Consider the following 14896-nt stretch of genomic DNA (forward strand, 5'->3'; position numbering starts at 1 on the left):
TCTTCGTATAGCCCCCACAAAACTGTTTCGCATTTGAATATTGTAATGCCTTATGACAGAAGTTACCCTTGGCAGGTCCATGTCGTCGTATAGACCCTAATATAACAGCTACATTCGGTATTTTTTAGATTTTAATGGAATTTTTAACAGATTTTATTGTTTTTGAGAATTGCCAAAATCGTTCCAAATGGTGGAGGGTATTCAAAGTTCGGCCCGGCCGAACTTACATCTTTTTTACTTGTTTCCTATCTCTCTTGTAGTACAAAATATTGTACAGACCGACGTACACACGTACTTATAATGTTGTTCATAAAATATTTATGAGTAGACACCACTTCATTTGTTATTGTGTCCAGCCAGACAGTCCGACAGACATTCAAACATTAACTGAGCGAGAGTTTGTTTGTTTTCACTTAGATTCAGGTTGTCCGTTTGCCATATTGGCAAGTTAGGTTGGCAAAAATAGAAACAATATTTTGCCCATGTCGGGTATTGAGGATGAAGTTAACCAGATATGGCGATGAAAGGTATTGCTGTCACCAAGGTCAGCAAAAAATACAAATATATACAAATTTATTATTAGAACAAATTCAGTGGAAATACTTGCATAATATAATGGATAAAATTCTTCATCCTACACACAAAACCAAAATGGTAGATAAATTTCTAAAAGAAAAAAGTCGTTCCATTTTTAGAAAAGAGAAGAAATATCTCATATCTGTGTAGTTTGAAAAATTAATGTAGACTTACTTAGTTCACCGAATAAAAAACTGCGTTAATAAAAAAATCTTGTTAATTGTTGGTCAAAAATAGGTAAAAACAACTTAAAGATTATCAGTAGGTTTTGCCCACAGACTGATACCCTCAGCCTTTATCCGTTTATTAAAATATATTTTAACATCTTTTATTATTATTTTATTTGATCTTCTATAGGAGAGCTACCGATGGAGTAAAATAATATTGACCATTTCACTTATGACCTTAGTCTGAAATGCTCTGCTTTTTGTTTTGGAAGTTACCAGAAAGAGTGGATCAACATACCCCGTAAACATGATTTTTGAAGTAAATCGCTGATTTATTTCGCATTTATAAAAGTTATAATTATTCAAATAGTTAAAAAAGTGGGGAAGGCCAGGGTGAGCGGGCCCATAAATTTCATATTCAAATCAGATCTCTTGTTGGTAAGAATGTTGTAATATGCATGGTTTGAAGAAATTCGTAGACATATTTCGCATGTTAACTATTCAAAAATTTGACCCCCTGTGATGGAGGTACCAGAAAGAAAGGACATATCTTCATAGTAGATCTTGTGTAGTATTAGGTTGTTTCAAGTTGCCTCGTGTTTGTTTATTCAAAATATTTATCAGAAAGAATAGATTTTTTATCCGTTCCTCATATCTGATCTTGTGTTGGTAGAAATATTGTGATTTGCAAAATTTGAAGGAAAATAGGACTCTTATTTCACATTTTATAATAGTTATTATTATTCAAAATGTTGACCTGTTGTGGGGAAGGTATTACAAGGAATGAGCCGATATACTCCATCTTATTGAAAATGCTGATCTTTGTGGGGGAGATACCAGACGGTGTGAGCCGAAATATCCCATTTTAACACACTATTTTGTAATGGTTAAAATATGGGGATGCGTGAAATTTAAAGAGGATCTGATGCACATTTCGTGTTTTATGAGCTTTTTAGATATTCCAAATTTTCACCCTTTGTGGGGAAGGTATTCAGAAGAGTGGTCCGATATATCCCATCTTCACATCAGATCTTGATTTGGTAGAAATTTTGGTATGTGCGAAGTCTGAAAATGATCGGATGCTTATTTCTCATTTTATGAGCGTTTTGGTTATTTGAAATTTTCACCCTTTTTGGGGAAGGTACTAAAAGGAGTGGTCCGCTATACTCCGTCTTTACACCAGATTTTTAATGCTAAAATATAGGTATGTGTGAAATTTGAAGAGAATCTGAAATATATCTCGCATTTTATGTGCGTTTTAGATATTCCACATTTGGGCCCGCTGTTTGGGAAGTACTAGAAAGAGTTTTTCGTAATATATCCCATCTTCAGATCAGATCTCTTGTGGTAGAAATATTGGGATGTGCGACGTGTGAAAATAATCGGATGCCTTTTTCACATTATATGAGCGTTGGAATAACCAAATTTGGACCCTTTGAGGGGGAGAAGGGGTAGTCCGATCTTTTCCATTCACGCACCCGATCTTGCGGTAATGGAATGCGGTAAATATTACGATCTGCAAGATTTGAACAAAGCAAGATTATCTTTACATACGGCAAATTATTTTCTATGATATATTGACCTCTGGGGGGGTGTACCAGAAGAAGTGGACCGATGTTTCCCATCTCCGAACTCGATCTAAGTTTCACAAAAATATTACGATGTACCAAGTTTGGACCAAATCGAATGCTCCCTTCAAGAGTTGGCCATATCAAATGATATATTCCCTCTCTAGCCATATGGCTGAGGGTATAAATTTTTAGTAAACTTTTTTTGGTTAACAATTCACAAAATCTGTTTATATTTTCTACCTTATAAATGGTATATATTAAATTTGCTACTCCGTTGGAAATCCTCCCAAATATTTGTCGCATACCCAATCTTGTGCCTATATTAATAAAGGAGTAAAGTACTCGTAATTGACTAACTAACTGGCTTAACGATTCATCAACACCCAGAAGAAACGGCTTGGATGAGGGTCACTCTTGATCCGAAGGAATCAGATAATGCTGGGTTTTTGGAAATTCGTACTAGAACGGTACAAAAAGTATAAAAAGGTACTAAATATGGTACCTTTTACATTTGTGGATGCAGTAGAGCGCTTAAATTTGGAGTGAGGATCACTGACAGAGTATGTGATAGATGTACCAAAGGGTTTTTGGAAATTCGCACAATAAGTGTACAAAAAGTACTAAAATGTAATACATACTAAATTTAGTTCAATTTTTTAAATTCAAAAATAGCATTACTGGCGGAGTGTAGGATTAAGATATGGAAGAAGTTTCGTAATTTGTACTTATTTGTACGATAAGTACTACATAGTACTGAATTCGCTACAATTTCTATTTGGGTGAACCAATTCGGCTGGAATACTAAAATTTATAAATAACATTAATATTTCATTGAAAGATTCGGGTATGTAGCAAGTTTTGGAAATTCATACGTATGTGTACTAAGTGGTCTTTAATTTGGTACAATTTATATTTTTTCAGCGAGCCGATTGGGGGCGGAATCCTTAAATTTGGGATTACCGTGGGAGTGTAGAATTTAGGTATATATGAAGCTTTGGAAATTCATACTTATGTGTATTAAATGGTACTAAATTAACTAAAAATTGGAATTCTGGTGATCCGATAGAACTGAAATTTTGATATAAAATTCGTATGGGATTGAATGTTTAAGGTATGGAGGTAGTTTTGGATATTGGGATTGTGATATGTAGGAAGTTGTGGAAATGCGTACTTATCTGTAGTAAATAGGTACAATATTCGGTACATTTTGGTATTGGGTGAATATTTAGTGCTTGAAATCTGCAATTTGATACTAGAGTTGCTGTTCATGTTCATCCTGGACATATGAAGATTCGGAAATGTGTACCATTATTGTACGAAAAATACCAAATGGTATTAAATTTGGTATTGGGTGAAGAAATCGAACTGGAATTCCGAAATTTGATATTGAGGCCTCTGTTGCTATCTGGGAGTGAGATATGGAGGTGGTTTCGGAATAATGTTCTAGAATTGTACGAAAAGTACTAAATAATACTAAAATTGGTATTGGGTGAAGGAATAGAGCAAAAATTCTGAAATTTGATATGAATATCAATGTTGGTGTCTGTACTAGTGGCGGATAAATTTAAAATGTGCGTCATAATTGTACGAAAAATACTGAATAGTACTAAATTGGGTATTGGGTAATGATAAAGAGCTGGAATGTCGAAATTTCATATTGAATTCTCTGTTGGTATTTCAAATTGAGATATAAAGGTGTATTGAGGAATGTGAACCATAATTGTACGAAGAGTACTAAATTGTACTAAATTTGGTATAAGGTGACGGGATTGGACTTTAATCCTCAAATAGCATATTGAGGTCTGTATTGCATATTGGGTATATGGAATTCAGATATGGAGGTGAATTTAGAAATGTTTACTATAATTGTACGAAAAGGACTAAATGGTACATAATTTGAAATTGTGTGAAAAAATAGAGCAAAAATCCAGAAATTTTATATAGGATAGAGATATGAAACGGTTTTGCAATAGAGTACTAAAATTATACGAAAGGTACTAAATATTATTAAATTTGGTATTGGGTTAAGGAATAGAGTTGGAATCCTCAAAATTTGATATTAATATCTCTATTGGTTCTAGAATTGAGATATGAAGTTGATGTTGGAAATGTATGTATACTATAATTGTAGGAAAAGTACTAAATTTCGTATTGGTGAAGAGATATAGCTGAAATCCTCAAACTTAATATGAAAGCCACATTTGGTATATAGTTTTGAGCGAAGAAGGTGGATTTGGCAATGCGTACTATGATTGTTCGAAAAGTACAAAATGGTACTAACTTGGCCTTAAAATTTAGTACGATGTATGGAGTTTTGATTAAAAAATTTTATCATATTGACCAAATTGTGAATTTTGAGGTCAAAAAGTCATTAAATCCCATACGAACTGTTAGAATGAATCTAATATTTTAAGGCGGGCTTTTCCCTGACAAATTAGCGGAAACTTACAAGTGAGGTATATATTTTTGATCATTATAAAATTCTAAATCAAACAATCAATTCCCATTTGATTGTCTGTTGAAATGACGGATACGTTTAAAAATACTTCCAATATAAATGTATCTCCCATGTTTAATTGGCTACAACTTTACATTTCAGGGCGCTGATTTATAATCTCGATTCGCAAAAATGTTTCCATAAGGATATAGTATTTACTATAGATCCCATAAAAAGTGGTACTTTTCAGAGAATTAACTGGGTTCGAGTATAATCATAAATTTTTGTCTGTTTGCCAGTTTTATCATAGAACATTATTTCTGAAAATAAAATCCATCAACCTAATTTATTTTTAAACCCATCATTGCTTTTATCTCTTGACCTTCGTTAACATTTTTTTATCCCAAACACAACAGAAAATAATCACATAACCAAAAGGTTATCACTCACATAAAAGGAGATCCTTCTTCTGTGTAAATATTTCTGTCAAGTTTCGGTGATATGGAGGTTTCCAGGCGGTGGGTGCATTGAACTGCCTTTGTTGCATTTATATTGCCGGTAAATATCCAGAAAATCAAATAATAAAGCTTATCAGTGAAATTTCTGCATTGCTAATGCCACAAAATAAAAAAATGTTTAACATTTTGGAGATTTTTTTTACTGTCCAATAGGTTTGATAACATAAAACAATGCTCCTATTCATGCGTTTTATTTAATATATGATTTGATATCGTATAAGAACTGATCTGCCATTCTGACAAATTCGCAGCTGAAAACTGATAGAGTAGTGCAGCAAAATAAGTTCAATGCAGTTTTCCTCGAAGTCGGTGCCGTGAAAAAATAGACTGGTGTCGGTTATAAACAAACATTTCTTGGCTATGCAACTCTGATCGTATCACTACCTCTCCTTTTCTCTAAAAAATAACATCTGTATATAGATGTATAGATTCGAGACGTCACCTAGCTATAGAAAGTCTTCCTGAGACTTTTCAGAGGCCTCTTATCAATGGAGGACCTTTCAGTGGCCTTCTACCCTAAGAAAACTTTTGAAAGGCCTCCTACAGGTAGAATATCTTTCAGAAGACTTTTTCCTAGAGAAGACTTTTTAAGGATCATCTACTACAAAATATTTTTCTGTGGCCTTCTGCCTATAGAAAGGGTCTCAGAGATCTCAGCCATAGCGAATTTATTTTGAAGTATAAGGATAGTCTTTTAAGGTTTAGCTTCAGCAACATTTTTTTCAGAAGCCGTTTGCCTAGAGAAGGCCTATCACAGGACTTTCATCTCTAGAAAGGTTTTCATAGGTGCTATATTTAAAAAGCCCTTCCATGTATAGAGACCTTTCAGAGGCCTTCTATTGATGGAAAACCTTCGTATGGACTTCTTTCCAAAAAAGAAACTTGCAGAGATTTTCTATCTAAAGGGTGATTTTTTTGAGGTTAGGATTTTCATGCATTAGTATTTGACAGATCACGTGGGATTTCAGACATGGTGTCAAATAGAAAGATGCTCAGTATGCTTTGACATTTCATCATGAATAGACTTACTAACGAGCAACGCTTGCAAATCATTGAATTTTATTACAAAAATTAGTGTTCGGTTCGAAGTGTGTTTCGCGCTTTACGTCCGATTTATGGTCTACATAATCGACCAAGTGAGCAAACAATTAATGCGATTTTGACCAAGTTTCGCACTCAGTTTACTTTATTGGACATTAAACCAACCACACGAATGCGTACAGAAGAGAAAATTGCGTCTGTTTCTGAGAGTGTAGCTGAAGACCTTGAAATGTCGATTCGTCGCCGTTCGCAGCAATTGGGTTTGTGTTATTCGACGACATGGAAGATTTTACGAAAAGATCTTGGTGTAAAACCGTATAAAATACGGCTCGTGCAAGAACTGAAGCCGAACGATCTGCCACAACGTCGAATTTTCAGTGAATGGGCCCTAGAAAAGTTTGCAGAAAATCCGCTTTTTTATCGACAAATGGCTACGTAAATAAGCATGCATCCCGAAAAATGCACTGTTTGGTGTGGTTTGTACGCTGGTGGAATCATTGGACCGTATTTTTTCAAAGATGCTGTTGGACGCAACGTTACGGTGAATGGCGATCGCTATCGTTCGATGCTAACAAACTTTTTGTTGCCAACAATAGAAGAACTGAACTTGGTTGACATGTGGTTTTAACAAGATGGCGCTACATACCACACAGCTCGCGATTCTATGGCTATTTTGAGGGAAAACTTCGGAGAACAATTCATCTCAAGAAATGGACCGGTAAGTTGGCCACCAAGATCATGCGATTTGACGCCTTTAGACTATTTTTTGTGGGGCTACGTCAAGTCTAAAGTCTACAGAAATAAGCCAGCAACTATTCCAGCTTTGGAAGACAACATTTCCGAAGAAATTCGGGCTATTCCGGCCGAAATGCTCGAAAAAGTTGCCCAAAATTGGACTTTCCGAATGGACCACCTAAGACGCAGCCGCGGTCAACATTTAAATGAAATTATCTTCAAAAAGTAAATGTCATGGACCAATCTAACGTTTCAAATAAAGAACCGATGAGATTTTGCAAATTTTATGCGTTTTTTTTTTTTTTTTTTTTTTTTTTTTTTAAAGTTATCAAGCTCTTAACAAATCACTCTTTATAAACCTCTATATACTCCGATATTATCGGTTATCTATCTGTAGAGGACCTTTCGTCCCCCTCTCTTCTATAAAAGACCGCTACGAAATTTTCGTTCTATAGAAGACTTCTAAAATATAATCAACCTTTAGAAGCCATTCTTGAAACCTTTAAGATGTCTTTTATCAAGGGATGATCTTTCAGTGGCTTTCTAAATTTATATAAAGTTTCAGAGGTCTTTTACAGTCAGAATAGCTTTCAGAAGAACATGTTTCCTAGAGAAGGCCTTTAGGTATATTCTGCCAAAAAATAAGATTTTTCTGTGGCCTTTTATCTAAAGAAGGATTCATTTTGGATTACAGGAAATTTAGAATTTCTCGTCAAGGGTTTTTTCAGTAAAATTCAGGGGCCGTTTACTTAGAGAAGACGTTTCAGAGCTCTTCCACTTGTAAAAAGCCATAGCCTTATATTAAAAAAAACAGGAGACCTTCCATATACAGATTGAGAAGTTTCTGTGACTTCTTTACATAAAAAATGCCAGAGATCCCCTATCTATAGACCTCTATATACTCCTCTATCATCGGTTTTCAAACTGTGGAGATATAAACTGAAATAAAAGACTTCTAAAATATCAGCATCCTCCCTGAGACCTTTCAGAGGTGTATTGTCAAAAGAGGATCTTTCAGTGGAATTCTAATCTTAGATGACTTTTGAATAGTCTTCTATAGTTAAAAGAGCCATACAGAAGACCTTTTAGGGAAAATCTATTTAAAACTGATTTCGCTATTGTCTTCTACATATAGAAAGGCTTTCAGCGATCTTAGCCCTAAAGAATTCCTTTTTGGAGTACATGGACTGTAGAAGGCCTTTCCAACGCTTTCTGTCTTAGAGAAAATCTTTCAGAGCTTTTCCATTTGAAGTCTTTCATAGGCCCTACATCTAAAAAAACATTATTCTGGAGACCTTCCATATAGACCCCTTCAGGGGCCTTCTATCGATGGAAGGGCTTTTTAAAAAAATCTTTTCAAAGATCTTAATCTAGAGATAGCCTATCAGACCACTTCCATCTGAAAGCCTTTATTAAGCCTTCTATACATAGAGACCTTCCACCTATAAAAGCCATTCAGAGGCCTTCAAAAGATGGAAGGCCTTTCATAAATAGAGATTGATTATAGGGAAGACCTATAGTAGGAATTTCTATCTGTGGAGCACCTTTCAAAGACAATTTTTTTAGTAAAAGTCATTCAATGGTCTTCTTCTATCTAAAGAAAACTATTCAGAGTTTCAATATGGGTTTATTGTTTTCAATCGAGGTCTTCAATTTATAGAAAGTTTTCTTATAGCCTTTTATTAATAAAACCAGTAAGGAAAGCTCAAAAGTCGGACGGGGCCGACTATATGAAACCCTACACCACTATGCATATTTAGTAGAGCTCTCGTAAAAAGGTTTATACAGGGCATTTCAGAGCTCTATGAGATATTTGGTACAAAATCAAAATCTATATAATTCTATCTAATTCTATAGCTATCTCTGAACCGGGTTTCTCCAAATTTTACGTATTAGCTTCTAGACTGAATATCACGGTTGTGGAGTGAATATTACGAATGTATGGGACTAAAACACTAAATCGGATGAAACATATATATGGTTGCAATATCTATATCTGAACCGATTTGCACTAAATTTGATATACTTGCTTCTAGGCTGAATTTGGTCCGATGTACTAAAATTCAGTCCATTTGGACTTATATCGGCCATTTGGTGCACAATTAACCCGAAATCGGATGAAGATATATATATTTGGGAGCTATATCCAAATCTGAACCGATTTCGATAAAATTACAAACAGCTATTTCTGGTACCAAATATCTTATATCTGGTACCAAATATCATTCTTGTGGAGTGCATATTACGAATGTGAGAGGCTTAAACACCAAATCGGATAAAACATATATATGGGAGCCATAGCTGTTTCTGAACCGATTTTCTTCAAATTTGTTGTATTTGCTTTAAGGCTAATCTCGGTCACATGTGACAAAATTCGGGCCATTTGGGCTGATATTGGCCATTTGGTGGTCAATTAACCCGAAATCGGATGAAGATATATATGGGAGCTATATCCAAATCTGAACCGATTTCGATAAAATTTAAAACAGCTATTTCTGTGCTCCATCTAATACCTGGTACCAAATATCACGGTTGTGGAGTGCATAGTAGGAATGTTAGGGACTTAAAGATCAAATCGGATGAAAGATATATATGGGAGCTATAGCTATATCTGAACCGATTTTCTCCAAATTTGATATACTTGCTTCTAGGCCGAACTCGATTGGGTGTGCCAAAATTCAGTTAATTGGACTGATAGTGAACATTTGGTGCTCATTTAACCCGAAATCGGATGAAGATATATATGGGAGCTATATCTAAATTTGATCCGATTCTCACCAATTTCAATAGGGTTCGTCCTTGGGCCAAAAAAAGATTGTTTGGAAAATTTCATCTCAATCGGATAATAAATGCGACCTGCATTTTGTTCACAAGAATACATGGACAGACGGACGGACGGACGGACGGACATGCATAAATCGACTCAGAAAGTGATTCTATGAAGGTTCTCAAAAGTAACTATGGGTCTATCTCGTTTCCTTCTCCATGTTACAAACAAATGCACAAAGACATAATACCCTTACCACTATGTGGTGTAGGGTATAAAAATCATCTATGGAAGACCTTTCAGAGGCCATATATTTATAGACGGCCTTTCCGAGACCTATATGTAGAAGGTCTTCCCAGGGTCTACTAGCAATGAACGATTTTTCAGAAGCCTTCTACTTCAATGTTTTTTTTTTAAGAGAGAGAGAGAGAGAAAGATATTTTTATCAGCAAAAGAATTTTCGAAACATTCCCTATTGATGACTTTCCGAGAAATATTCTCAGAATATTTCATATAAACGGCCTACAGAATATACAAAAAATACAGAATATACAAAAATATACAAAAGACCCTATAGGGACCCCTTTAGAACTCTTACTTCTATAAAAGATAATTAAAAGAATGTACTGATGCCCCTGTCTTCAATAAAAAAATACCTAAGTTCAGATGAAAAACTGATTTGGTTGAGGGTATAGAAATTGTAGCCTACATCACCTAAATTGCCAAAAGACTGGGACTTTTCAGCCCCACTATTAATGAGAATAGAACTCCCATGCATTTCAATATTTTACACATGGCCAAATGTGCAATTAATATTCATATAAATATAACCAATGTTTAAATGTGTGTTTGTTTACACAAACAGCAATAACAACAACAACACCAACTACTACAACAATTGTATAAGATATTGTGTTAATTAAAATTCATCATCATTTCGAATATTGCAACGTTTGAGGTTTGGCCCCCCAAGGGAAATGCTTATCTCAATGAGGATATTACTGCTGCTCCTGCTTCTACAGTACCAAAATGATAAGTTAAACCATGAAAAGTAGCTCATCGAAAGATGAGCATTATTTGCTCAACTGCCAGCATGCGACTGGAAGACACATTCATCCTAACGAAATTTTCAAGTTAATTAAATTTCCCAATAATTATTTATTCACATTTAAGAAAAGGACAGACTTTTAACATCCTTTTTTGCTGGCATCTCATAAATCTGCTTCGCCAGATAAACCCGTTCAGTACAACAATGTTCAATTGAATTTCAACTGACTCACCTGTGATGGGTGGACTTAAAAATGTCGTAAATGGCAGGGCCAAATAAATAATGGCAATTTCCTCCACGGTCAGGCCAATCGATTGCATGTGAATGGTCAGGTATGGCAGCAATGATGAAGTAGCTGTGGAAAAGGAAATAAAAAAAAATAAATAAATAAATTTATGTGATATGAAATTAATAAAGGCATTTAATGTTAAACTCGCATGAAATTAAAGTATAAAATTTAATACTCTTTTTCTCGGAGGCTTGATTTATTTGATAGCAAATGAACAAACAATTCAAACAATTCTTTTGAGCCATTTCTACAGGTGTTGAGAGCAAAGTAAATTAACCACAAATAATGCCTCACTGAAAAGCAAATACGCGGCAATGCAAGAGGGCCACCTATTCTCTCTTGCATTCCTGTATAAATAGGAAGAAGCGACGATAAATCAGAAAAAAAAAATCTTAAAAAATCTGGGATCCGAAAAAATATATGAGAACTTTTAGTACCTAATCTAAAACCAATCAATTGGAAAATGTAAAGATAGCTTCTGGGCCTTAATCCTCGTTCTACGAAAATCTGAAAATAAACTTTTGTAGAGGAATGTAGGAACAAAGAATGTATTTTCCCAGAACAAGGCCTAAGAAGAATACCAGATGTATAAGGCATGTGGACCTTTTTCTGATAAAGAAGTACTCATTAATACCAACGAATATTTTTAAAAACCAATAGGTCCTTTAGAAGTAGACCCTTATGTCTCCTTGAAAAAGACCAATTAGCCTTTTCATAGAAGACACGCATATATAATTATTGAAAACCTTTCAACGTTTAATCCAAAAGCTCATTGGTTAGTCTTCACAGGAAAGTCTAAAGACAAGCTCAAATTATTATTGAAGACCAGAAAGCCTAACTAAAGGTGATCCAAAAACCGAACCAGTAATCCTACATCTTTTACTTAAAGGAAGAACAAGTCTCCTTTAAAAAAAAAATAAAAAGACAGGACAGCTCTTTTTCTGATATACCAGATGGGTCTATTGAAAAAAAGACGAGCACACCTCACATTTACCACATTACCATTTACCAACAAAGGCAACAGATGCTTCAAACAACCGAAATAAAAATCCTAACATAGAAAACCAAAGATCTTCTTATAAATGCGAAGAGGTCTTACTATCTTAACAATGATCTCCTCACATAGGCTACAATGTCATTAGAAGTCTTTCAATGATTTAAATTCTACAACAAAGTTTATTAATGGGCACGAGGTCAGCACGAGGTCTTTCACAAATCTTCTCACAATCTCTTATCCTAAAAGAGTACACGTCTTCTAATAGAAGCGTACATGGCCTTCTCACAGAAGAGCACACGTCCTTCCCAGAGAAGAGCACGAGTTCTTCTCAGAGACGAGCACGTGGTCTTCTCAGAGACGAGCACGAGGTCTTCTCGGAGACGAACACGAGGTCTTCTCAGGGAAGCGCACGAGGTCTTCTCAGAGACGAGCACGAGGTCTTCTCAGAGACGAGCACGAGGTCTTCTCAGAGACGAGCACGAGGTCTTCTCAGAGACGAGCACGAGGTCTTCTCGGAGAAGAGCACGAGGTCTTCTCGGAGAAGAGCACGAGAAGAGCACTAGGTCTTCTCAGAGAAGAGCACTAGGTCTTCTCAGAGAGAGCACTAGGTCTTCTCAGAGACGAGCACGTGGTCTTCTCAGAGACGAGCACGTGGTCTTCTCAGAGACGAGCACGTGGTCTTCTCAGAGACGAGCACGTGGTCTTCTCAGAGACGAGCACGCGGTCTTCTCAAAGAAGAGCACGAGATCTTCTCCGAAAAGAGCACAGGGTCTTATCATTAAAAATCGTAACCTATCATCATTGAAGACCCTTGCTAGTCTGACAGAGGAACACTGGGTCACCTCAGAGAAGACACATAAGTCTTTAAAAGTCTTTTCATAAATTTTCTCACACAGTCTTTTCATACAACAGAGTACACGCTCTTTTCATAGAAGAGAGTTCACGTTCTTCTCATATTAGAGTGCACACGCTCTTCTCATGGAAGAAAGCACACGGTCTTCTCATAGAAGACAGCACACGGTCTTCTCATAGAAGACAGCACACGGTCTTCTCATAGAAGACAGCACACGGTCTTCTCATAGAAGACAGCACACACTCTTCTCATAGAAGAGAGCACACCCTCTTCTCGTGGAAGGCCACCAGGAGACACCCAATAGCATCTTATAGATGATCCCAGGTCTACTTTTAGAAAACCCCCAAGTCCCTGAGGTCATCTGTTGGAAGACTTCAAGGTCATCTTATAGAATACCCCAAATTATTTTTATGGGAGCTCCCAAGGCCTCCCTATGGAAGACTCCAAGGTTTTTTATGAAAGATCCCAAAGTCTCCTTATAGAAGACCCCAAGGTCGTCTTATGTAAGACCCTAAAGTTTTCTTTAGAAGACCTCTTATAGAGGACTCCAAGGTCTTCCTACAAAAGACAAAGATAATCTCAAAATTTACCCTCAGAAAACAGCAAACAAGCCATATTAGCTTTCTATCAAAAGACCCCTAGATTTTTTTTTAGAAGACCCCAAAGTTCTCAGCTTGAAAACCACTAGACCTATCTATAGTCTTCTCATAAAAGATCCCTAGCTCTCCTCATAGAAGAAGACCACACAGTCTTCCCATGGAAAAAACCACAAGGTCTTTTCTAAGAAGACCACAAAGTCTTCATATTGAAGACCCCTTCTATTAAGAAACTCCAGAGTCATCTCCTAGAAGACCTGAATACCAAAGTTTTCTTCTCTTATATCTTCTGCTGGAAGACTCCAAAATCTTCTGCTTCTGAAGACACCTGGATCTTTTTTGTAGCAGAATCTTCTTCCTGCCCCCTTTGGTCTTCTCATAGAAGACATTTCGGTTTTTTCACTAAAGACTCCTGACCTTTTCACAGAACACTGCTCTTTCTTCTCGTAGAAGACCCCTTGGTCTTCTCGTGGAGAGCTCCTCGGTTTTTTTAAAGAAGATAGCTCGGTCTTCTCATACAAGGTCGGTCTTTTTTTCACTAAAGCCTCGTGGGTCTTCTCGCAGGACCCCTCCTTCCTCCCATAGAAGACCTAGCGATCTTCTCAAAGAAAGCCCCTCCTGCTTTTTCTAAGTAATGACCTTGGTGTCTCTTTATATAAGAACTTGTGATCTTGTAGGAGGAGACACCTAAGTTTCCTCACAGAAAAAAACTTCAGTCTCCTCACTGACAAGAAATTATTTTTGAGATGTACCCCCAAATTGATTCATGTCCCCACCTTGATTCCTTTGCACTTTTTAACGTATTTATTTATCGCATTAAGCGTTCTCCCCCACCCCGCTCTTTACACTCCGCTCTTTACAGTTACAAAAATATCAATTTACATTTAAGCTTCCTAGACTGGTCGGCTTATTTAAAAACATAAAAGAGCTAATTGCTCTGCCATGATACTCCTCATATCTCGGGCGCATATCAAACGTTTCCTCTTTGAAGGAAAAAAAATTAAAAAAAAAATATTTTTTTAATACCGCTGCGGTTGCTGTTGTTGTAATCTCTGAACTCATTTGCACAAAACCACAACTATCTGTCACTACCAGTCAGAGAGGGAATGGAATTTCGCCAGCGCTGCCTGTCACTGCAAAGCCCTAAAGCATTTAATTTTATACGTTCACTAAAAGCTTTTTTTTTGTTCAAAGTTTTGCACATTTATATTTCACACGTCGGACCTCAAGCCCGTCGATTCGTCGGTCGGTCTGTCGGTGCTCATGGAAATGTTGTAATTTATAATTATTTTTAATTTTAA

General features: G+C 36.2%; 1 protein-coding gene across 2 annotated transcripts in view; it reads right to left on the minus strand.

The window, feature by feature from the left end:
• LOC101900156 (uncharacterized) overlaps positions 1-14896 on the minus strand; it is a 213319-nt gene that overhangs the window by 172246 nt on the left and 26177 nt on the right. For both annotated transcript variants that reach the window (XM_059124593.1, XM_059124594.1), the window contains exon 2: positions 11093-11215. In XM_059124593.1, coding sequence (XP_058980576.1) covers positions 11093-11215 — 123 coding nt within the window. The remainder of the gene's footprint in view (positions 1-11092; positions 11216-14896) is intronic.

The sequence above is a fragment of the Musca domestica genome, unplaced genomic scaffold, assembly GCF_030504385.1.
Source record: "Musca domestica strain aabys unplaced genomic scaffold, Musca_domestica.polishedcontigs.V.1.1 3, whole genome shotgun sequence".
Classification (NCBI taxonomy): Eukaryota; Metazoa; Arthropoda; class Insecta; order Diptera; family Muscidae; genus Musca; species Musca domestica.